The following is a 24,393-nucleotide window of genomic DNA, read 5'->3' as shown; positions in this document are numbered from 1 at the left end:
GGCTCCTTGCTCAGCCAGGAATCTGCTTCTTCCTCTCTGTCTCCCTCTGCCCCTCCACCTGCTTTTCAACTCCCTCTCTCTCAAATAAATAAAATCTAAAAAAAAAAAAATTTGGATAGTGGAGATAAACGATAAACCCAGGCAAAATATATATGCTATATTGGATAGTGTCAAGTGCCATGGAGCAAAATGAAGTGCCAGGAAGAGAGGAAAGAAATTAAAATTTTAAGTAGGGTGATTAGTTAAGGTCCTCTGAGAAATTTGAGTAAAACCCATGTGCGTTTTAAAGTCTTTACCAAACTTAGTGTATTTGTCTCAATGCTTGAGGATAGCCAAAGAATGCTTATCAATAAGATTCACATTGAAGGTAAAGGTTAAGGCTGTAATGATTGAGCCTTGTTAAGGTAATATATGTGTTCAGCTGTTTGGTGTATCTAAGACTAAACTTTGGATCTACAAACTGTGTTTTATGTTAGCGCTTTTTTAGTTTAGTTGTATTTACTAGTCTTGCAGGAAGATACTGTTCTTCATAGGATGTTTAATTTCTTTTTTTTTTTTTAAGGATTTCACAGTAAATAATACAGATTTAGATAGAGAGGACCACAGAAACAAAAGAATTATTTGGGAATAAAATTATAGTAGAATAAATAGGGTTTGCTAACAGTCATTTGTATCTCTGCACTTTATACATATGTCTGACTAAACAAGAAATTTATTTATTTATTTTTTTAAAGATTTTATTTATTTATTCATGAGAGACAGAGGGAGAGAGAGAGAGAGAGAGAGAGAGAGAGAAGCAGAGGGAGAAGAAGGCTCTCCACTGAGCAGGGAGCCCGATGCGGGACTCGATCCCAGGACCCCGGGACCATGACCTGAGCCGAAGGCAGACGCCCAACCATCTGAGCCACCCAGGCACCCTGACTAAACAAGAAATTTAAAGATTTTATTTATTCATAAGAGACAGAGAGAGAGAGGCAGAGGGGGAAGCAGGCTCCCTACTGAGCAGGGAGCCCGTTGCGGGACTCGATCCCAGGACCCTGAGATCATGACTCGAGCCGAAGGCAGAAGCTTAACTGTCTGAGCCACCCAGGCACCCTAAACAAGAAATTTAGGTAAATCTGTAAATATGGAACCATTAGTCACAAATTCAGAATTTTTCTTTTCATATTTCATTTGTTAGCCACACTCAGTTTTATTTTAAATGAGACTTTCTTAAAAATGAGACTTTCTTAATTTATTCTGTTAAACTATTTTATGTTTAGAGACATTCAGATTAGGTCTTTAGGTAAGCATAATAATAATAGTGTCCTGAGAAAGGTGATACAATTATTAATTCATTCTTTTTAGTGTAGTTTTTTTCCCTTATATCAAATTGGAGTTTGTAGTGTTTTTGTTGTGTTGGTTGTTAACAGTGTGGCATCTTATTGTAAACATCTAAGCTCTACAGAAGTTATTAAGCAAAAACCAAAAGTCATGCTTCTTAAAAATTCTAAGGTACTTTTGTTTGATTCGTTATGACCAGGGTCACTCAATTGTTTTAAATCCCTTTTAGCTCTGTGTACCTTTTATTTTTCTAAAATAACAAATGATACTTTTTATCATAGTCATTTTTCTTTTAACATCCTGTATTTTCTTGAAGAGCTTCTACTGTTCTTTAAATATTCAGTTTTTTTTCCAAAACTTTTTCAATTTCCTGAAACTGGAGTTATTTTTCTTTCTCTGCTATACTTACCTAATCACCTTCAACCTTGAAGCAAGTGAAAAAAAATCTTCCCTTCATTCTCATTATAAACTTTTTTTTTTCCTTTTGTCTCTTTTTAGTTGATGTCAGACATGTCAAATATTAAGTTCTGGTGAGTGAGACCTTGTCCATTGAAGTTGCTTTGCATACATAAGGGAGTTTAAGAATAGCATAAAGTATTAAAAAAAAAGAGAGAGAGGGAAAAGGGGGCGCCTGACTCTTGATCATAGCTTGGGTCTTGATTTCAGGGTCATGTGTTCAAGCCCTGCGTTGGGCTCCACACTGGACATGGAGCCTACTTTAAAAAAAAAAAGAATAGCAAAAAGTATTTCATATTTAATGACTTGGTGATTCCTTGAGTAGCCTAGTTATAATTAGTGGTGTCAAATTCTTAGATTTTTGAATTCATTTTACAGAAGAGTCTGCAGAGGAATCGATTGCTATCAGCATTGCACAAATGGAAAAACGTTTACTTCATGGCTTAATTCATAACATTCTACCATATGTTGGAACTTCAGTAAAAACTATAGTATTAGCATACAGCTCTGCAGTTTCCAGCAAAATGGTATGTATAAATTAGCACTAGTTTGGGTATTAAGAAAAAGTAGCAGTGATCTAAATTTGGTTTACTTATTCCTGAATTTAATGAAGGAAAAAAAAACAGCTGTTTACCCATGAGAGTGTCTTCCCATGGACAGGCGTGCACTGCTAACTTTTCATGTTATTTAATTTCAGTTTTCATAGTAATTTTGGTATAGAGGTACTGTCTACACGTTATAGAAAAGGAAACAGACTAGGAGATGTTAAACAATTTATTCAGTTTCACAGATACTAAGTTAAGTGATGAAACCCAGTTTTTTATGATTCTTTATATATAAGGCTTGGTAAAACAGGCAAGTGAGATTAAATAACTGTTTTACAAGTCTGTCTTGTATAATGTCCTACATTAGAATCTCCTTGGGTATTCCTTAAAAATGTAAATTTCCTGGGTCTAATCTCATGGTTATTAAAACAGATTCTCCAGAGTTTGAGTCCAGAATATATGTAATGCAGAATTGAAGTGATTTTTACATGCACAAAAGCTTGAGAACCACTGGCTTATGTTATTTACTAAGTTATATCTTTCTTAATCCACCCTCCCTACCTTAGGTTAGGCAGATTTTAGAACTTTGTCCTAACTTGGAGCATCTGGATCTGACCCAGACTGACATTTCAGATTCTGCATTTGACAGGTTAGTTATTTTTGAATATTTCAGTATGATAATTTATTTCTACCTATGAATTAGTAGAATTGTTCTGTAGTTTGTTTCCATAATAACAGTTTAATTGTATTATTATTTTTTACTTTCAGAACTCAGTCATGTGTGACTATAACTTGATAGTACCCTCCAGTTCTTTGCTTCTTTGTCCATAGGCTCCAGCCGATCCAGAAACTCAATTTGCATCATCCTGTCATCTTTATAATCCTGTTACTGTGTCTAGACCTTTGAGCCTTGCTGGGCAGTCAATGTAGATTGGCACTATATGTTTTTAAGAAGTTTCCAATTTCATCTGGGCTCCAAATGCCATTTGGCAAAGCTTTCGCTTACATTCTTCATATTCTGGAACTGTGACATTTTCCTCAAGCTACAATCTTCACAGGTTTTATTTCCTTAGATGCCATCACTTTCCTTCTTCTTCTACTTCACCCTTCTCTTTCACACCCTAGCATTTATATCAGCATCTCTCTACCTGTTTCAGAGGGAGAGGTGTACCTTTCTCTGGCTATGGCTAATTCTCTCCCAGTTCCTAGACTTTGTTTCTTCTGGATCTTCTTCCTTTAATCATTAGTTATTCTTTCTTTGGTGTTGTACAGCCTTTCCTCCTGGTTACTTTTTGGAATGATAAGTGAAGTCTCTCCCTTCCATACCTTTCTCCTCTCCTCCCCTTCTGTTAGGTTAGCAATACTCTTAGACCCTAATTACTCTTACTGTCTTTTCCTATCCCTAGCATCTAAAATGATGCCTCACAGTAGATATTCAGTAAATATTTGATTATATTAGATTTTAAATCTTCTAGTTTCTATCTACTCACATACAGTCAAGTGCTTTTGAAGATTTTAACAATATCCACTGATAGTCTTATTATTTCTTAATTATAGTTGGTCTTGGCTTGGTTGCTGCCAGAGTCTTCGGCATCTTGATCTGTCTGGATGTGAAAAAATTACAGATGCGGCTCTAGAGAAGATTTCTAGAGCCCTTGGAATTCTGACATCTCATCAGAGTGGCCTTTTAAAAACTTCTTCAAGCAAAATTACTTCGACTACATGGAAGAATAAAGACATTACCATGCAGTCCGCCAAGCAGTATGCTTGTTTGCACGATTTAACTAACAAAGGTATTGGAGAAGAAATGGATAATGAACACCCCTGGACTAAGCCCGTTTCTTCTGACAGTTTCACTTCTCCGTATGTGTGGATGTTAGATGCTGAAGATTTGGCTGATATTGAAGATGCTGTAGAATGGAGACATAGAAATGTTGAAAGTCTTTGTGTAATGGAAACAGCATCCAACTTTAGTTGTTCCTCTGCTGGTTGTTACAGTAAAGATATTGTTGGACTAAGGACTAGTGTCTGTTGGCAGCAGCATTGTGCTTCTCCGGCCTTTGCATATTGTGGTCATTCGTTTTGTTGTACAGGAACAGCTCTAAGAACTGTGTCAGCACTCCCAGAGTCTTCTGCATTGTGTAAAAAAGCATCAAGGACTAGATTGCCTAGAGGAAAAGACTTAATTTACTCTGGGAGTGAAAAATCTGATCAAGAGACTGGACGTGTACTTCTCTTTCTCAGTCTGTCTGGATGTTATCAGATCACAGACCATGGTCTCAGGTAAGTAATCAGTTGCAGAATATTAAGAAATGGACATGCTTGGGGCGCCTGGGTGGCTCAGTTGGTTAAGCGACTGCCTTCGGCTCAGGTCATGATCCTGGAGTCCTGAGATCGAGTCCCACATCGGGCTCCCTGCTCAGCAGGGGGTCTGCTTCTCCCTCTGACCCTCTTCCCTCTCGTGCTCTCTGTCTCTCATTCTCTCTCTATATATAAATAAAATCTTTAAAAAAAAAAAAAAGAAATGGACATGCTTACATTCTCAAATGGAATATTAAAATTTCAGTTAAGTCATTCCTTTTAGCTGATTTGTTTAACCGAAAGAGTTAACCAGAATCTGTCCTACTTCAAAGCATTAGAACAATATAACTTGAGCTCGAAGTTTCATTTCAGTCCATTTAAATTCTTTGTGATATATGGAAGAACATTAAGAGTTTATTTTGTTTTTTTTTTCAAAGAATTTTTGTTTATTTTTCAGAGAGAGTGCGTGTACGCGCACAAGATGGGGAAGGGCAGAGGGAGAAGCAGACTCCCCGCTGAGCAGGGAGCTTGATGCGAGAATCCCAGGACCCTGGGATCCTGACCTGAGCCGAAGGCAAACACTTAACCAGTTGAGCCACCCAGGCGCCCAGAACATTGAGTTTAATCAATACTTAGCAAATGCCTCCAAATTTTCTAAGGTGCTTTAGAGGGTGAAAAGATAAATGAGATGATAGTTTTTCCCTCAAGGGCTTGTAACAGAAGAAAATAATGTATACCATATTCTGTTGCTGTGTATTATTTTTGTACACTCTTTAAGGGATGTCGAGTAAAAATTCTGTAGGGATCAAAGGAGAGAGAGAGACAGACCTCTCATTCAATTGTAGTAAATGATCAGGAAATTTAATGAGGAAGGGGGCCTGTCTGGATCAGTCACCAGAGCAGCTGACTCTTGATCTCAGGGTTGTGAGTTCAAGCGCCATGTTGGACATGGAGGGAGCGCCTACTTAAAAAAAAAAGAGGAAAAAAATTAAGAAATGACAACTGAATTGAATCTTGAGGAAAAACGAAGGATTTTGGTAGGTGGCAGTTGGAGCAGACACCATTCTTTCCCAGCAGTGGGGATTACTTGAGCACACAGTACACGCAGTAGTAAAGCGCTGTTGTAGTTGCTTTTGTTATTTTGTTGTTATGGCTGTTCTCAGCATTAATAATGTGCAATAATTATTTCATTTGATAGGAACTTTTGGAAATTGTTTATGTGTTTTCTCTTTTACCCTGTAATAGACTTGAATTTTATTAAGGTTCTTTAATAATGGGGTGCTAGATATGTTAAACAATGAAAATTCATCCAACATAAAGCCTAATACTCTTCTCGGAGGTATGATCTTTAGCAGATTAAGTTGGACTCAACAGGGAATGTCTAGAGACTTGGTATTCCAGTTTGGTTGTAGTGAAGGATATGTACTGGGCGATAGTAGGATACAGATTTATAAAAGTAGGTTGGTGATACATAAGTGGAAGGCAGAAAAGCAGAAAAATAGTATTTTTTTTAGTAGCTTTCTGTATTCTTTCTTTAAGAAGCGAGGTCCTTAAAAATACACGTATTTCAGATGTACCCCACATGGTTTAATAATTTACAAAAATGTTTGCAGTTAAAACTTCTATAAATAAGATCCTGTTTTAAATTTATAGGAAAGTTAGCAGAAAAAGGGATCTTTGTAAAGGTTTTTGGAAAGAAAATAATTCTATACTAATTTATTGGCATTAATACTAGAATTTGGCCTTACTAAAGGGGTGCAGAATTACATATATTTCATCATTTAGGATTTTCTTTAACTTAAATGAGTCATGGTTTTATATTGGGGATTTTTGGAAACTGTAGAATGTCTGTGGAAGTAATTTAGTGCCATTATATAGCCTTAAGTTTTTACAAAAAGCACTGTTGAGTTGTATTGGAATTGAATAGCCAGAGTTTAGAGTTTTTGGTCTTTGAGCATGATCTACTTGTACTGTCTTTTTAAGTTATAAAGAGACTACATGGGAGAAATTCTGTATTTTACTTTCTGGTTTTTTTTGTCATTAAAATCTTTAGTAGATTAAATTGATCTCTTTCTTCCTAGAGCAAGGAAGGGTGGAGGTGAAACATTCATTAGCCCAGAGAGGTAGCTCTTCTCAGCAGCTAGATTCTAGTTCATGTTTTATAGGACCCACTTGGAGCTCTCTTAGGTTATGTGTTCCTATGCACAATGTTGGAGAAAATACCGTGGTTCACTCACTTTCGGGCCAGACAGACTTGGTGTAGGTTGATACTGTTTTCTTTTTCTACATAACTGTCTATCTAAAATACTTAACCTGAGCCTTATATAAAACGAATAGATGACACATAGTAGATTTTCAATAAGTAGTAGCAGCTGTGTAATGATTGTTAGTTACCTTTGACATGAGCCTGTGGAAATTGATTACATATTTATATTGTAAGAAGACAGTATATAATATACATAACATACAAAATATGTGTTAATTGACTGTTTATGTTATGGGTAAGGCTTCCAGTCAGTAGTAGGCTACTAGTAGTTAAGTGTTTGGGAGTCAGAAGTTACACTCAGATTTTCTCTTGCGTGAGGTGGGAATTGTTGATGTGTTTACCTCCGAATTGTTCAAGGGTCAACTGTAGATTTGAGTATTACCAGACTTCTTTAATAATCGGATGTCAGATGTATTATAATGAAGAATTTATCCAGCACAAAACCTAATACTTCCCTGCCATTATAAAAGATATTAATATGAAATTATTACAAAAATCTTTCAGAAGTCGTGTACAAGAATGTTTTCCCCTGAGGTAACTGCTGTTGCTGTGGTTTGGCTGCTGTGCATCATTCCCTTAATTTTCTTTTTGTTCAAACTAAGGTGTATAGATTGTAGTTAAAGCAATAGAAAGTAAAAGACAACCATATTCTCATTCCTTTTTAAACTTTTTAATTATATTTTTATATTATATTCCTGATATGGTTTAAGTTGTTTTTGAATGTAAATTGGTTTTAAAGTAAAAGGAATTTTTGGTTCAGTTTAAAACCTATTCATTTTCCAATACCATTATCTTTTTCATTACCACTATACCTTCTTAAAACTTGTCTGTGGCTCCATTCAGTTGCATTTTTTTTTCTTTTTTTTTTTTTTCAGTTTTATTTTAAGTAATCTCTACACCCAGTGTGAGGTTCAGACTCACAACCCTGAGATCAAGACTTGCATGCTCTTCTGACTGAGTCAGCCAGGCGCCCCTCAGTTGCATTTTCTTTTTTTTTTTAATTTTTTATTTTTTTAAGTTAAAAAATTTTTTTTACTTTTAATGTTGTGGTGGGTTTTTTTTGGGAGGGGGTACAAAAAGGTGATTTTATTAAAGCACGGGGATAGGACCCGTGAGCAGAAAGAGCTGCTGCCACTTTTACTGTTTTTTAAGTAGGCTCCACACCCATCCTGAAGTCCAGCGTGTAGGGCCCAAACTCAGTACCCTGAGATTCAAGACCTGAGCTGAAGTCGAGTCAGGCACTCAACCAACTGAGCCACCCACGTGCCCCCAGTTGCATTTTCAACATGTCCAGTTTTATTGTTCAAAGAATGAAATAACACATACAACCTTTTGTAACATTTCAGAGCTACAGTGATATCTGAGCAACTGGCAGTTTTCCTATGTTTTCTTAGTTTTGTTGGTTTTTTTTTTTAAAGATTTTATTTATTTATTTAACTGACAGAGAGAGACAGCTAGAGAAAGAACACAAGCAGGGGGAGTGGGAGAGGGAGAAGCAGGCTTCCCGCGGAGCAGGGAGCCCGATATGGGGCTCGATCCCAGGACCCTGGGATCATGACCTGAGCTGAAGGCAGCCGCTTAACCAACTGAGCCACCCAGGTGCCCCTTGTTGGGATATTTTTAAATAAGCCAGAATTTATTAAAAATTCTGTATAATTAAAAATCGATTTCAAAGGGAGTCAGAATTTTGATTAATATAATTAAGAGGTATCTTCTATTTGCTTTTAGTGAAAAAGGATTTAGAAACTTCTTAGTAAGGTTTGGAAAATGCTAGGAGGGGGTCATATTTCATCTAAAAGAATTATAGAGGGGACGTGTTGTGGGGTTGGGGAACTGGATGATGGACATTAAGGAGGGCACATGATATAATGAGCACTGGGTATTATATAAGACTGATGAATTACTGAACTCTACATCTGAAACTAATAATACATCATATGTTAATTAATTGAATTTAAATAAAAAATGCAAAAAAAAAGCAGAATTATAGGGCTTTATTTGAATACAAGTTTCCTTCCCCACTTTCCTTTAAGGCAGGAAGTGAATTCCTAAGTGAAATTTGAAAAAAAGCATGAAAGTGATTTTTAGTTGTTATTTCACAGTATGATTTTAGCACTTACTAATTTTGATATTAACCTTAGAAATAAGTAAAAAATTTACTGCTATTGGCAATGGAAATAAGTTACATTTCTGCCTTATGGTTTTGCAACTAGTGGTGAAGAGTTTGTATATGAGATATCCTTGAAATAAACACTTGAGTTTGAATTGTTTTTAAAGATTTATTTATTTTAGAGAGAGAGAGAGCGCGAGCACATGGTGGGGCGGGGCAGAGGGAGAGGGAGAGGGAGAGAGAGTCTTAAGCAGACTGCACTCACTTAGCATGGAGCCCCATGTGGGGCTTGATCTCACGACCTTGAGATCATGACCTGAGCCAAAACCAAGAGTCAAATGCTTAACCACCTGCACCACCTAGGTGCCCCTGACTGAGTTTGAATTTAAGGAAGAATTAATTTTGATGATGGGGAACCACACAGGAACTATCTTATCTGATATCATTTGGACTGCTGGCTGACTGAAAAAGTCTCCAGTCTGAGTGCAAATGACCTTTTTAGTCAGGTTTCCTGAAGGAATCTTTCTAAATCATTTACATACTTATTGAGCACCTACTATATGTTCTAATTGCTAGGGATCTATAAATAAGACAAATTCCCTGTTTTCATAGAGTTTATAATCTAGTGGTAGTAAAAGACAGTAAACATTAATATCAGACTGTTCTGAAAAAAGTAAAGTTAGTTTATGGAGTAGAGAATACATAGAATGCTCCTTCATATTTGATAAGCAGGAAAGGCTTTGAAAAGAAGCATTTTTTGAGTAGAGATTGGAATAAAGTTAGTGCATTTTATGTGCATTTCTTGGGAAAAAGGCTAAGGAAATAAATGCAAATTTAATTTTTTTGGTGCAATTTTTTTTATTAGTCACCATACAGTACATCATTAGTTTTTTTTTTAAGATTTTTTTTATTTATTCATGAGAGACAGAGACAGAGAGGCAGAGGGAAAAGCAGACTCCCTGCTGAGCAGGGAGCCCGTTGCGGGACTTGATCCCAGGACCCTGGGATCATGACCTGAGCCGAAGGCAGACGCTTAACCATCTGAGCCACCCAGGCGCCCCATCATTAGTTTTTGATGTAGTGTTCTACGATTCACTGTTTGCAGATAACACCCAGTGCTCCATGCAGTACGTGCCCTCCTTAATACCCCTTACTGGGCTAACCCATCCCCCCACCCCCCTCCCCTCTAAAACCCTCAGTTTGTTTCTCTGAGTCCATAGTCTCTCATGGTTTGTCTCCCTTTCCGATTTCCGCCCCCCTTCATTTTTCTCTTCCTTCTCCTAATGTCCTCCATGCTATTCTTTATGTTCCACAAATAAGTGAAACCATATGATAATTGACTTCTCTGCTTGACTCACTTCACTTAGAGTAATCTCCTCCAGTCCCATCCATGTTGACATAAAAGTTGGGTATTCACCCTTTCTGATGGCTAAGTAATACTCCATTGTATATATGGACCACATCTTCTTTATCCATTCATTTGTTGAAGGGTATCTCGGCTCTTTCCACAGTTTGGCTATTGTAGACATTGCTGCTATGAACATTGGGGTGCATATGGCCCTTCTTTTCACTACATCTGTGTCTTTGGGGTAAATACCCAGTAGTGCAGTTGCTGGGTCATAGGGTAGCTCTATTTTTAATTTTTTGAGGCATCTCCACACTGTTTTCCAAAGTGGCTGTACCAGCATGCATTCCCACCAACAGTGTAAGAGGGTTCTCCTTTCTCCACAGCCTCTCCAACGTTTGTTATTTCTTGCCTTGTCAGTTTTTGCCATTCTAACTGGTGTAAGGTGGTATCTCAGTGTGGTATCTCAATGTGGTTTTGATTTGAATTTCGATGGCTAAAGATGATGAACATTTTTTCATGTGTCTGTTAGTCATTTGTATGTCTTCTTTTGAGAAGTGTCTGTTCATGTCTTCTGCCCATTTTTTGACTTGATTATTTGCTTTTTGGGTGTTGAGTTTGAGAAGTTCTTTATAGATTTTGGAACCAGCCCTTTATCTGATATGTCATTTGCAAATATCTTCTCCCATTCTGTAGGTTGCCTCTTTGTTTTGTTGACTATTTCCTTTTGCTGTGCAGAAGGTTTTTATCTTGATGAAGTCCCAAAAGTTTATTTTCACTTTTGTTTCCCTTGCCTTTGGAGACGTGTCTTGAAAGAAGTTGTTGTGGCCGATGTCGAAGAGGTTACTGCCTTTTTGTATTTATTATGTTGGTTTAAAAATTATTTCAGTTTTTGGCACCTGCGTGGCTCAGTTGGTTAGGCATCGGACCCTTGATCTCAGCTCAGGTCTAGATTGAGGGTTGTGAGTTCAAGCCCTGCATTGGGCTCCACACTGTGTGTGGAGCCTACTTAAAAAATAATAGTAATAAAAATTATTTCAGTTAATCACAATAGTAACTACAACTGGTGTCATTAGGTGTGAGAACAAATAAAACTCACATATGCGTACAACTTAGTATATGGGAACAGAGGTGCTAATTGGGAGCTTTCAGTCCTGCATTAGTCATTATGTTCTATTTAGGGATGGCGGGGTAGCATGAGTTTTGGCACATTGGTTATATGGGGCTTGTTACAAGAACATTGACTATAAAAACATAGATTGAAAATCAAGATTTTTTTTTTTTTAAGATTTTTATTTGAGAGAGAGAAAGGGTGAGAGAGGGAGCACAAGCAGCGGGGGAGAGGCAGAGGGAGAGGGAGAGATAGACGCTCCACTGAACAGGGAGTGTGATGAGGGACTTGATCCCAGGACCCTGGGATCATGACCTGAACTGAAGGCAAATGCTTAACCCACTGAGCCACGCAGGTGCCCCGAAAATCAATATTTTAAAGTAGATTGAAGCCATAGGGAACAGATAGTGTTATGTGTATAGTCTTAATGCAGCATTTTCAGTTTTTCTAGGAATGAAATAAATCTTGGCTGTTAACTGATTAAAAGTAGCCTCTTAATTAAATTCCCAACCTTCTTTGGCCCCCTCACATTGCCATTATTGTTTTGTTATACACTACTGTTTCTCCTCTTCTTCTTCTTTTTTTTTTTTTTTTAAAGATTTTAATTTATTTATCTGACAGACAAAGACACAGAGAGAGAGGGAACACAAGCAGGGGGAGTGGGGGAGGGAGAAGCAGGCTTACCGCTGAGCAGGGAGCCCGATGTGGGGCTCGATCCCAGGACCCTGGGATCATGACCTGAGCCTAAGGCAGATGCTTAATGACTGAGCCACCCAGGTGCCCCTACTGTTTCTCTTCTTGAGCCCAAGGCAACTGCTCTTTTAATTTTTTGCAGACAACATATATTGTTAGGTCTTACTTTTTAAAATTCAGTCAGATATTTCCTGTCATTTAATTGATCTATTTGGGCTATTTACATTTAACATAATTATTGATACGGTTATTTTTATGCCTATCATCTTGCTGTTTGTTTTCCTTTTGTTTTATCTTTTCTTCATTTTGTCTTTTCCTGCTTGTTTTGGATTTTTTAAGTACTTTTTAGCATCTTGTTTTATTTCTTCTGTTGGCTAGTACCTCATTTTAGTGTTTGCTCCAGGGTTTGTATGCATTTTTTTAAAGTCATTGTTTACTAATCCCATCATTGTCATTTATTGGTCTGTTTCTGTTGATTGATTTTTTCCTGATTCTTTGAATGTCTAGTATTTCATTTGATACCAGATAGTGTGAATTATACATTGTTGAATTCTGGATTTTGTTCTTTTTCTTTAAAGATTACTACTTTTGAATCTGCTCTGTAATATTTCTATAACTTGTATATATTTCTGTAACTTTTTTTTCTTATTGCATGTCAATACTTTGTTTAATGTTTCTTTCCCTAGTTGAGGGCAGAACCTGTATTTTACTAATCTTGCATTTTACTGTTTAGGCTTGTGCCTGACATACTTGGGCATTGGTGATAAAAGGTAGATTAGAGTGATCTTCCTAGAATGCATTTTTTTTACTTGTTATTACTCTTCTATCTAAACCTTTCAGTGAGTTTTGTTGTACTTTGGTTAGGTCCGAATTCTTGGCCCTTGCTTACTTCTGTAGTTTATATATATATATATCTTTATATATCTTGTTATCTTCTTAAATTTCTAAATTTTTACCTGGTCACATTCTCACCCCTGCCAAAAAAAAGGCAATAAACAGATAAATGTCACAAACACACACCCACCCACAGAGCCATCCTTTCTCTAGCCATACTCAACTATTTTCTCTTCCTTCAAGGTGCCATATTTCTCATCTTTAGGCATCTGTATTTGCACTGTCTGTAACATACATTTATTGGCTAACTTCTGTTCGTTTCTGTCACAGTTTAAATGTCCCTTCTTGGGGCCCCTGGGTGTCTCAGTCAGTTAAGCGTCTGCCTTCAGCTCAGGTCATGATCCCAGGGTCCTGGGATTGAGCCCCGCATCGGGCTCCCTGCTCCGTGGGGAGCCTGCTTCTCCCTCTCCCTCTTCCTGTCGCTCCTGCTGCTTGTGCTCTCTCTCGCTCTCTGTGTCAAGTAAGTAAGAAATCTTAAAAAAAAAAAAAAACAACCTCTTCTTAGAGGAAACCTTTTTGGACTCCCCTTCTCTCCCCCATCAATACCCTTCTGTATGTTCCCAGGAGACCATCGTATGGTATTATAATTGCATATTTATTTTTGACTTGTTTGATTTCCCATTAAGCTCATTGAGGTCAGTGACTGCACAAGTGGTTTCTTCAAGTACACTGTGAAAAGAAGTTTTATATTCCATGCAGTCAGTCTGTCCTCAGTGTGCTGAAAATTCTTAAATTTTAGGAAATGGAACAGTCTCTGTATTGAAGTTAGCTTCTGAGATCTTTCAGACCACTTTTTTTTTTTCTTTAAGATTTTATTTATTTAGGGGCGCCGGGTGGCTCAGTCGGTTGAGCGTCCAACTCTTGAATTTTGGCTCAGGTCACAATCTCAGGGTCATGAGATAAGGCTCTGCACTCATCTGGGAGTCTACTTGAGAGTTTCCTTACCTTTGCACCTCCCCCACTCCCACCCTGTTCCCACACTCTCTGTCTCTCAAAGTGAATAGATAAATCTTTAAAAAAAAAGATTTTATTTATTTAGAGAGACAGAGTATGTGCACTTGAGTGGGGAGAGGAGCAGGGAGAGAGAGAGAGAGAGAAGAGAATCTCAAGCAGACACCATACTAAGCATGGAGCCTGGTGCTGGGCTTGATTTCATGATGCTGAGATCATGACCTGAGCTGAAATCAAGAGTCCACTCAACTGACTGAGCCACTCAGGTGCCCAAGACCACTTTTTTTTTTTTTTTTTAAGTAGACTCCATGTCCATGGTGGAGCCCGGTGAGGGTCTTGAACTCATGGCCCTGAGATTAAGACCTGAGCTGAGATCAAGAGTCCGAGGCTTAACCAACTGAGCCACCCAGGTGCCCCAGACCACTTTTTAAAGGCTGTTTTATTTCTTATTATGAGCTATTCAGCTTTATAGGAAAAAAAGAATTAACTTTAAACCTTGTACTGTCTTCTTTAAAGACCACTGTCTCTAACTGCTGGGGCTCAGTCAAGCCACTGGAGGAGGTCCTGAACTGCCACTGTTGTTAATTTGAAATCTGAAGGGATGGACAAGGAAATTTATGATTTAAAAAAAAAAATCAGTTTAAATAATTTTTTTTTCAGCCAAATGTAAGAGAAAGTATGCATTTAAATCTCCCTTGGGACTTGGGGTTTTGATTGTTTTTTTTAAAAATTATTTATTAGAGGGGAGAAAGCAAGCACAAGAAGGGGGGAGGGGCAGAGGGAGAGGGAGAGAGAGAATCCCAAGCAGACTCCCTGCTGAGCCTGGAGCCCAATGTGGGGTATGATCCCACGACCCTGAGATAATGACTTGAGCCAAAATCAGGAGTCAGACATTCAACCGACTGAGCTACCCACATGCCCTGATAAGTTGTTTTTAATAGATCAGTTTCTCTTTTAAACATGTAGTTAGAAAACTTTAAAATGTCCCATCCGAGTCTTTGCTAGTCAGCAGTCCTTTACGGATTATATAAATATTTCCATAGTTTGTATTTATTTATTTATTTATTTATTTACTTACTTACTTTATTTATTTATTTATTTATCTTTAAAGATTTTTTATTTGTTTGACAGAAAGAGACACAGTGAGAGAGGGAACACAGGCAGGGGGAGTGGGAGAGGGAGAAGCAGGCTTCCCACGGAGCAGGGAGCCCGATGCGGGGCTTGATCCCAGGACCCTGGGACCATGACCTGAGCTGAAGGCAGACACTTAACGACTGAGCCACTCAGGTGCCCCATATTTCCATAGTTTTTAGATACCAGTAATTTATATACTTTTACTTAACTTCCTAATTTTCACATACCTGTACAATCATGTTAATTTTTTTAACTAAACTTACTGTATTGTTAGTCTCTTGACGTCCCTTTTAAGATAGACTGTTCCAGTTTTCAGTTTTGCTGTTGTAATACTGCTTTAAATATTGTATAGAAAATTGATGTTCTTAATTTTGTTCTTGATATTTTTCAGCTCTGCCATTGTCATTTTAGCTAACTTCTCATTTTATCTATTTATATTGTTTTTATTCTTCTAGGATATACCATTAGGTTTTCATTTTTTACTTACATGTAATTCACTTACCATTAAGTTCATCCTTTTGAAGTATACAAATCAGTGGTTTCAGTAGATTTACAAGGTTGGCAAGCATCACCACTGATTCAGAAACATTTTCATCATACCATAAGGAAACCCTCCACTCTTTAGCAGTTACTCCTCATTCCTCTTTGCTCCCAGCCCCTGGCAACTACCAGTCTACTTTCTGTCTCTATGCCTATTCTGCCTATTTTGGATATTTCATCTAAATAGAATCATACAATATGTGGCCTTTTGTGTCTGGCTTTTTTCACTTAGCATATGTTTTCAAGGTTAATCCTTGTGGTAGCCTTTGTCAGTACTTTATGGCTGTTTAATGCTTATTTATCCACTCATTTTAATTAATTGAAATTTGGGTTGTTTCCACTTTTGGCTATTATGAATGAAGCTGCAGTGAATATTTGTTTGCAAGTTATCATGTGAACATATGTTTTCTTCTCTTGGGTGTACACCTAGGAGAGGATGTGTTGGATCATATGCTAACTGTAACTCTGAGGAACTGACAAAACTAGTCAGTAGTTTTCTTGATAATTTTCACTTAGACAACCTGTAGGAGAATGATTACAATTCCAAGATTCTAAGGATTGAGTTGCTGTAATTTCTTACAAAGGGAAATTTCATAGACTTGTTTATTGAATGTCCTTAGGAAAATTGTAGAAAGTTTTTCTCAGTTAAATGTATTGCTGCCTAAGGATGAGGTGAGTTATCACGTTTTATAGAAATTCTTGAATTGCCTCATTACCAGATTGAAAAATTTGTTAATAGTGGTCCAGTGGGCCATAGAAATACATAAATTTTCATAGATTAATATATTCTAATTGTTGGATTGCTTCTCTTACAGGGTTTTGACTCTGGGAGGAGGGCTGCCTTATTTGGAGCACCTTAATCTCTCTGGTTGTCTTACTGTAACTGGTGCAGGCCTACAGGATTTGGTTTCAGCATGTCCTTCTCTAAACGATGAATACTTTTACTACTGTGACAACATTAACGGTAATGCCTTTTAATAATGAGATAACTTTGAAGGAATGGATTTAAAATTTTTTTGACAGTCCTCATGATTCTTAGGGTTTCTATTTAATTTTCTAGCTAATTACCAAACTTTTTTACTTTCAGAGGTGATTCTTTACATTTGATAAAATTTAAAAATCATGTATGTTTTCATTAATTAGCTTCTATAAAGGTAAGTTTTTCTTTCAGATAGGTATTTCAAATATATATTCTTCCAGATTTTTGAGATATGTAATAGTTTAATAAATTCTAAAATGACAAGTTTAAAAATACTAAAATTCTTTTTTTTTTTTTTTTAAGATTTTATTTATTTGTTTGAGAGAGAGAGAGAAGGAGCAGCGGGGAGGGTCAGAGGGAGAGAGCAGGGAGCCTGATGTGGGACTTGATCCCAGGACCCTGAGATCATGACCTGAGCCGAAGGCAGCTGCTTAACAACTGAGCCACCCAGGCACCCCTAGAAATACTAAAATTCTTATAAAATTGTGGGAAATTCTTCTAGAGTGATATAGCATTCATTAACAATTTAGCGGTACTGATGTAGATACACCAGTTTCTTAGGGATGATGACTCAGTTTTCTTGTAACACAACTTTAAAAAAAAATGCAGTTGAGAAGGGAGGACTTTGGTAATATGAACTTCTTGGGGATCCTGGGTCTGGTTTCAAATCAGTTTCATGGAAGATTGAGGGGGTTGGGGGTGTTTATTGGGGAAGAGGCTGAGATGCTTTAGACATGACTAAAATTCCTACAGTATTTTGGAGATTGATTCCTGTACTTATAACAATCATTGGATAAATATTTATTGATTGTTTTGTTTCTTAAACCTATCCCTACCCTGCAGTGGGCTTGTTGCATATGTTTTTTTCAAGGTACATTCAGTACCCTTTTGGGCTTTTGATAGTCACTGGTAGAGACTGAAGTTTCTAGAAGCACAAAAAGCTTCTCAGTTATTAGTAAGCAAATCAGTCCCTTGTATTTATAACTGGAGAAACATTTACATGGTTCAGATTCTACTATGCACCTGTCTTTTTATATCATATACTGTTTTCTTTGAGAGCCTAAGTCATCTTAAGATGACAAGAAAATCACCTGAGTTTCTCTCAGGGAGAACAATTGAAAGGAACCAGGAAGACTGGAGGAATGGTCTCTTTAATGACATACCTGTAGGCAGAGAAGTTAGCAAATTGCTATTTCTGGGAGATTAGGTTTTCCTTAAATACATATAAAGAGACAGGAGATCGCAGCTCTTTTATTTCTGGCATCACATTGGTGACGCAGGAGATGACCTCCCTTGTTCTTGAAGTTGCAACACTAAGTAGGAGCATTTCTTTGCTCTCTTGCCTTCAGCGTATAATCCAGGAATGGTGAAATGAGTGTCATTTTAGTTGCAACCTGCTAAGCGTACAAAAACAAAAGTTTGATTGCTTCCATGAACCATTTACTGCTTTTGTAGATGCAGTAAATTTGCGATGGGAGATTTTTTTTTTTTAATGTACAGTTATGTCATTGTAGGTGCAATGTTGTACCTCCTAATTTCTAAGGCTTCTAGGACATATTATGAAAAGTAACTAGTAATCAGTTATTTTTATAAGAAAAACATCTTATTTGTATGTTGCACTTGAATTGTCTACAGTTGATTTCAGCATAGGTTATGCTTGTGGGAATATCACAACTGAATTTGTTAGATTTGTTTTTGGGTATATAGATGTTACAGGGTGGGGGAGATTGGATTTCAGTTCATTTTTATGATCTGCCTACTTGTTTTGCTTGTGTAATTTTGAAAACTTGAAATAATTTAGGTGATGGGATAAAGTTAAATACCTAATCTTTTGCATTTTGTTAGGATTGAAAACTTGAAATAATTTAGGTGATGGGATAAAGTTAAATACCTAATCTTTTGCATTTTGTTAGGATGTAAGAATTCGTTTCATCTTAACTGGTTTTGAATATATAAATATTAAAGTGTTCCAAAGGAGCTGCTACATTCCTTTTGTTGAATGTGATTTTTTTCTTGATAAATGAGTGGTAATTTTCAATGAATGAATTTTAATGAAGATATCTGACTTTGAAAGATTTGAAAGGAAATTGACAGCACTTGTATAATCCATTCTTAAGTCTCCTTTTACAGCTTCTTAAAACATGATTTTGGGGAAATGGAAATCCTTTAAAGTTTATAGGGTGACTTGTCATATTATATTCCAGACTTCCAGCCAATTGCTCTTAAAGCAATGCTCTGATGGCACTTTTTCCTTAAAAGGACATATGGACAACCTAGAAAGTGTTAGAATAAAGTTACATTGTATCCAGTTTTGCAAGATGACGCCACTGATCCAGTATCTTTTACTACAGCTCAATTTGTACAATAAATATTTAATGACTGCTTATGGGGCCCCCTTTTTATTTTTATTTTTTCTGGAAGTAGTTAATATGTTTTATACATGGTCTTAGAATAATAGGGAGCATGGGTGACAAACTATATTTTAAATATTTGGGTAAACTTTAACTAAAAATGTATTTGTCAAAAAAAAGCTTAGTATAGTTAGCTACTAGATTACTAACTAAAAGAAGTAAATACTGATAAACAATATTCATTAACTAAATAATGAATGATAAGTAAAGCATAATGACCTGTTTCCTAAGCACTAGTAGAGAAGATAAGTTTAGTACCAGATATTCAAATAATATCTACTGTGAGCAAGATACTGTACTAAGCACTGATTAAAAAAAATGCCAGTTTTGTTCTTCTGAATGATTCCTCGTCACATTTAAATTTGTGATTTGATTGATAAAGTTAAGATTTAAACATAAAAGAAGGCTTCTTTGCCATGACATTTAAAAAAACTTCTTTGTCATTTAAGAAGTGTTAAATGGAATTGCATAGTTTTGGAGCTCTGAAGAACACTTGAACAATGATAGCAAATAAACTTTTTGTACTGATTTGCATTTCAATGTCTGTATAATTTATGAATTAAGATAGATTAGCTCATAGTTCTGGAGGTGACACAGTCTCAGATGATTTGCTCTCTTATGTTTCTAATTTAAGTTAAAGAGGAATTAAAGGTAAGTGAAGGTAAGTGCAGATATACAGCATAAATAATATACTTAAAATCCAGGAAAAACAAATCAATCAAAAATAGAAATTTGGGAAAATAACTATAGTTAACATTATAGCTCTTTTTATCTAATATTTAAAAAATGCTTTCTTACAAATTTATTTCTTTACCATGCATTTAAAAATTTTATTTAACGATTATGCCCAATTTTGTTTTCCTGTTTTCTTTATTATTCTTTAGCGTAATTTAGCCCTCAGCCCTCATATATTACAACCATTTGAATTTTCTGTTCTGTATTGAGATAGACATTTGCTGGTGATAAGTCAAATATTTAAAGGGAATGGCCTTTTGAGTTGTCCGTGTCTATGGAAGCACAGCTGTCTGCTTCAGATACTTGGCAAAATAACATATGAGATTATCTTAGTCGTGTTTCTGTCTAATGCTGCCTCACTTTTCTGTTGTCCATTTATTCCCTTTTCTGAACAGTCCTTCTTCGATGCTTAAGAGTCTTAACTGTTCACATTGCTTACAATTTTCATGCTTTGGAAATTGTTGTTCTCTCCTGTTTTCTACATTATGAGACTAACCTAAGTTAGAAACAGTGGTTGTCTTCACTTTTGCTCTGCCCCTGGCCTTTAATAGTATAAAATCTGCTTCTTTCATGACTATTAGGTTCAGACACCTGGTCTGTAAATTGACCTTAGGATGGAATTGTAGTTTTAAGATAGTATCATAGTTACTGTTAAAGTCCTCATAGGCTTCTCTAGATAGATCATACTTTCTGATTTGAAATTCCCTCTTTTCACTCTGTGCTTAAAACTCAGACATTCTAGTGCATATTTGAAGGAGGGGGCACATTTTATATCAGTGTGAGTGAGGAATTTGTTTTGTGATGTTAATAAGGAGATGCTGACAGATACGCAGGATTGGGTTACTTTCAACCTAATATGGGACACATAATTTTATTGTTGCATTTTTCTTCCCCTGTAATCCCTATTACCATCCTTTAGACTTTGAGATCAAAGAGTGACCAGAGTGGCCAGGGTGGACCTGAGGTTGCTGAGCCGGTCTTTTGGGGAGGATGGTGACTAGCTGTGTATATTTGGAAAGATAGGAATCTCTAGAGTAGCTTCCTTGATCCTGTTGGCTCCTTTGAGGCTCCCTTATATTTCCTGCCTTAAAACTAGTAGCATACTTCACTTGCATTGCTTTCAGCCATCACTTAGGACTTTTCCCAGGTCATTGTTGACTTCAGTGTAAAGTTTCTTCTTTACCTTTCTGTCCTTTTAAAAAACAGGACTATAGAAATTTTAAAATATTTTAAGGGAGTTTTAGTTGGAAAATTGTCTAAAGTCTCCATGTCTCTTTGCTCTTATTGCTCCCTTTTTAAAAATTGGAGTAGGATTACATGCTGAGAAATAGATTTTTGCAAAATCCACCAGTTCAAGCATTTCATCCCAGGGACTGAGTGTCAACAGGGCAGTGGTGGCGAGGCAGGGGATTGGGTCTTGAAGAGAGGCACTAGGTGATCATCAGGCAGAGCAGGAACCAGCGTTTAAGGGCTGCAGCAAGACAAGTTCAGAAGAGGTGGCATGGAGGGTTAACTAGTGTGTAAGGAAAAAGCTGAAAATATGTTCAGAAGGAAAACCTGGTCAAGGGTTGACAGTGGAAGAGTTTCAAACTACAGGGTTCCTTATCAGGACATTTTTGTTTTGTTTTGTTTTTAAAGATTTTATTTATTTGACAGAGAGAGACACAGCGAGAGAGGGAACACAAGCAGGGGGAGTGGGAGAGGGAGAGGGAGAAGAATAAGAATACTCCCCGCTGCGCAGGGAGCCTGATGCACGGCTCTATCCCAGGACTCTGGGACCATGACCTGAGCCGAAGGCAGATGCGTTATTAACAACTGAGCCACCCAGGTGCCCCTGTCAGGACATTTCTAATAAATATGATATGTAGGACATTTTACTTTGATTTTGGTTAAAATGACTAACCTTGAGTCTTATTTTAAGGGAAATTAATAAGAAATTACTTTGTGAATTTTTAAAATATTTGGCATTCAACTTTTCATTTTTAAAATAGAACAGGTTTTAATTTTGATTAAATAAAAATGGGCTTTTGGTAATCCAATTTTATATTTGAAATATTTTAAACTTTTTGTTATGTAAATTTTAAACATGTAAAGATGGAATAATGTAATGAAGCCTCATGTATTATTTGCTTTGGCAGTTATAAAAGCATGGCCCATCTTCCATGCCTGCTCCCCCTAGCCCAGGCATCATCACATCTATTTTAAAATTAAACATACATTTTTGAAAATAAATGAAGTCCTAACCTATTGCAGTCCCAGATATGCTTGTAAAGTTCATTAGTTTCTTTTCTTACTTAAAGATATATTATCATTTCTTCATTGAAATACATGAACATTATACTTCATTGATTATATATCCTAATCCTGTGATTATATAGGATATATAATCACACACACAAAACACAGTGTTTTGTGTGTGCCATTTCAGGAATACAAGGGAAGATTCTGGGAAATAAGTGTTTTGTGTGTTTTATTGCAAGTAGCCATTTCCTTATGTTGGTATTAGCACAGATGCCTTCTTTTGCAGCTGACTGCTACTTTAAAAAACAAAACAAAGTTTATTTAAAATAGTTTCTGAGTTAAACTAGATATCAGAGTACTATGATTTTTCAGTTATAATCCATTTGACGTAGTCTATAAAATGACACTTCATGTACTTTTTGTATGGGATCCTTACATATCACACATGCAAGGATTTTGGTTCTGTTTGATGAATAGAGAACGAATTAACTGCTCTTTGTTTCTTCATGGTGCAGACACACTGAAAGGCTTTGGTATAGTTAAAACATTCTTTTGCACCTTTGCCTGCCTTTATGAAAACTGTGATTCATTCAGAAAACTTAACGTTTGCTTATGTGCCATGATATCGCTTCTTTGATATTCCTAATTCTCAGTTGTGTTTCCTAATGGATCTTGTATGTAGTGTCTGGGTAGCATAACGTGAATGGGATAAAATGTCAGTTACTCCACAGTGTTGCATTCTTGTTTTGTAAATGAATCATAATTTTTATTATGTCTTAGGTATGTTTATTTAGCTAATCATTCATTATATACTTAATTCTGGAAGATAATTTCACTTAACCCTAGCCGTTTATTTTGGCTGCAGCTGTTAAATAAAGATATGGAAAACATGTTCAGTCTATGTCTATATAGTTTATTTAAGTTTCGACTGTAATGTTTTTGTAATTGCTCAATACTGGGTTCTTTAGGTGATCTACGGAGGGGGCTCTTTTTGTCTTAATTATATTTCTAGGAATGATGTTCTGAGTATAAGAAATCTGTTGTTAAGTTAGCTCGACAGTCTTGCTTCTGTGGGTTATCTTTTTGTCTTAGATTTTTTATTTTGTAAGATTGTTGCCAAAAAATTATTTCTTTCCTTTCTTGTTTCATTTAGCTTTTGGACCAGTTAAAGTAGAGCTGCTGTTGGCTATATTTGTGTCTAATTTTTTATACACTCACTGGGACATTTTACTTTTATGTTATAAATGTATTGCTAGTAAAAAAAAAAAGTCAAATGTCTTAGCTCTTTTCATGTGATCTCTAAGAAATTTCCTCCTTTCACACTTTTCTGTTTTTACACAGGTCCTCATGCTGATACTGCCAGCGGATGCCAGAATTTGCAGTGTGGTTTTCGAGCCTGCTGCCGCTCTGGCGAATGACCCTTGACTCCTGACCTTTGTCTACTTCATTTAGCTGAGCAGGCTTCCTTTCATGCACTTTACTTATAGCACATTTCTTGTGTTAACCATCCCTTTTTGAGTGTGACTTGTTTTGGCCCTATTTCTTACAGCCTCAGAAATCTTAATTTACCAGTCAATTGTACAGTGTTGTTTCTCTTGCAAATCATCTTTTTGTTTTAGAAAGGGATTAGATCTTTTCATAAGGGTGAGAACAGTTTTAGCAGTTTTCTTTTAAATGGAATGCTTTGAAAAGAATGTCACTAATGCCATGCCATTTAAAGTATTTTTTAGATTAATTTGAGTTTTAAAGTCAATGGGGTTATTGGTTCTCTTTATATATAAACACTGTACCAAGCTTTGCAGATCTTTTCAAACATACATTTTTGAAGTTTTATTTTCAAAGATTGCACATTTTGAAAACCAGTCTTTTTTCCATAATGTTTCCTTTGTTTGAACAATTCTCAGAGGGCCAATTCAAACATACCCACATATAAGGTTCTTTAGGATAATAGAATAAATTGGCTTCTTGGTGTTAGCTCAGTGAGCTAGCAAAGTACCAATGTATTTGTATTTGCTTTCTTCAGATATTCCTGGTTCCTACCACTGTCCCTAAATTGTCAAATTTGGGAGGGATTTTTAAAAATTCCACAATCATTTGAACAAATGTATCAATAAAATCTACTTTGAGGACTTTACCAAATAATTTTTTTGGTGTTTTGATTTCATTAGAAATCTCAATTCAGGTTTATGTTAGTGTAAAATAGGACTAAATATTTTCTTTTGAGCTCCCGTGAAATCATGATCCTGGAAATTTAGACAGATATCTAATTTTGTTGAGCTGAATTGTCTGTTTTGAGATTAATTGTGCGGTAGTCAGAATTTGAATGTGTATGCCTATCTTCATTGCTGTGTGAAGAGA

The 24,393-nt window shown here is 36.3% G+C and overlaps 1 protein-coding gene across 1 annotated transcript in view; it reads left to right on the top strand.

Annotated features, from left to right (window-relative positions):
* Nucleotides 1-24,174, top strand: part of FBXL5 (F-box and leucine rich repeat protein 5) — a 44,975-nt gene extending 20,801 nt beyond the window's left edge. The window contains exons 7-11 of the mRNA XM_027598191.2: nucleotides 2,158-2,306; nucleotides 2,891-2,973; nucleotides 3,882-4,607; nucleotides 16,485-16,633; nucleotides 23,377-24,174. Coding sequence (XP_027453992.1) covers nucleotides 2,158-2,306; nucleotides 2,891-2,973; nucleotides 3,882-4,607; nucleotides 16,485-16,633; nucleotides 23,377-23,453 — 1,184 coding nt within the window. The 3' untranslated portion in view covers nucleotides 23,454-24,174. The remainder of the gene's footprint in view (nucleotides 1-2,157; nucleotides 2,307-2,890; nucleotides 2,974-3,881; nucleotides 4,608-16,484; nucleotides 16,634-23,376) is intronic.
* The last annotated feature ends 219 nt before the right edge of the window (nucleotides 24,175-24,393 follow it).

The sequence above is a fragment of the Zalophus californianus genome, chromosome 2 (genome assembly GCF_009762305.2).
Source record: "Zalophus californianus isolate mZalCal1 chromosome 2, mZalCal1.pri.v2, whole genome shotgun sequence".
In the NCBI taxonomy this organism is placed as follows: Eukaryota; Metazoa; Chordata; class Mammalia; order Carnivora; family Otariidae; genus Zalophus; species Zalophus californianus.
This window is presented reverse-complemented; position numbering and strand designations above follow the sequence as displayed.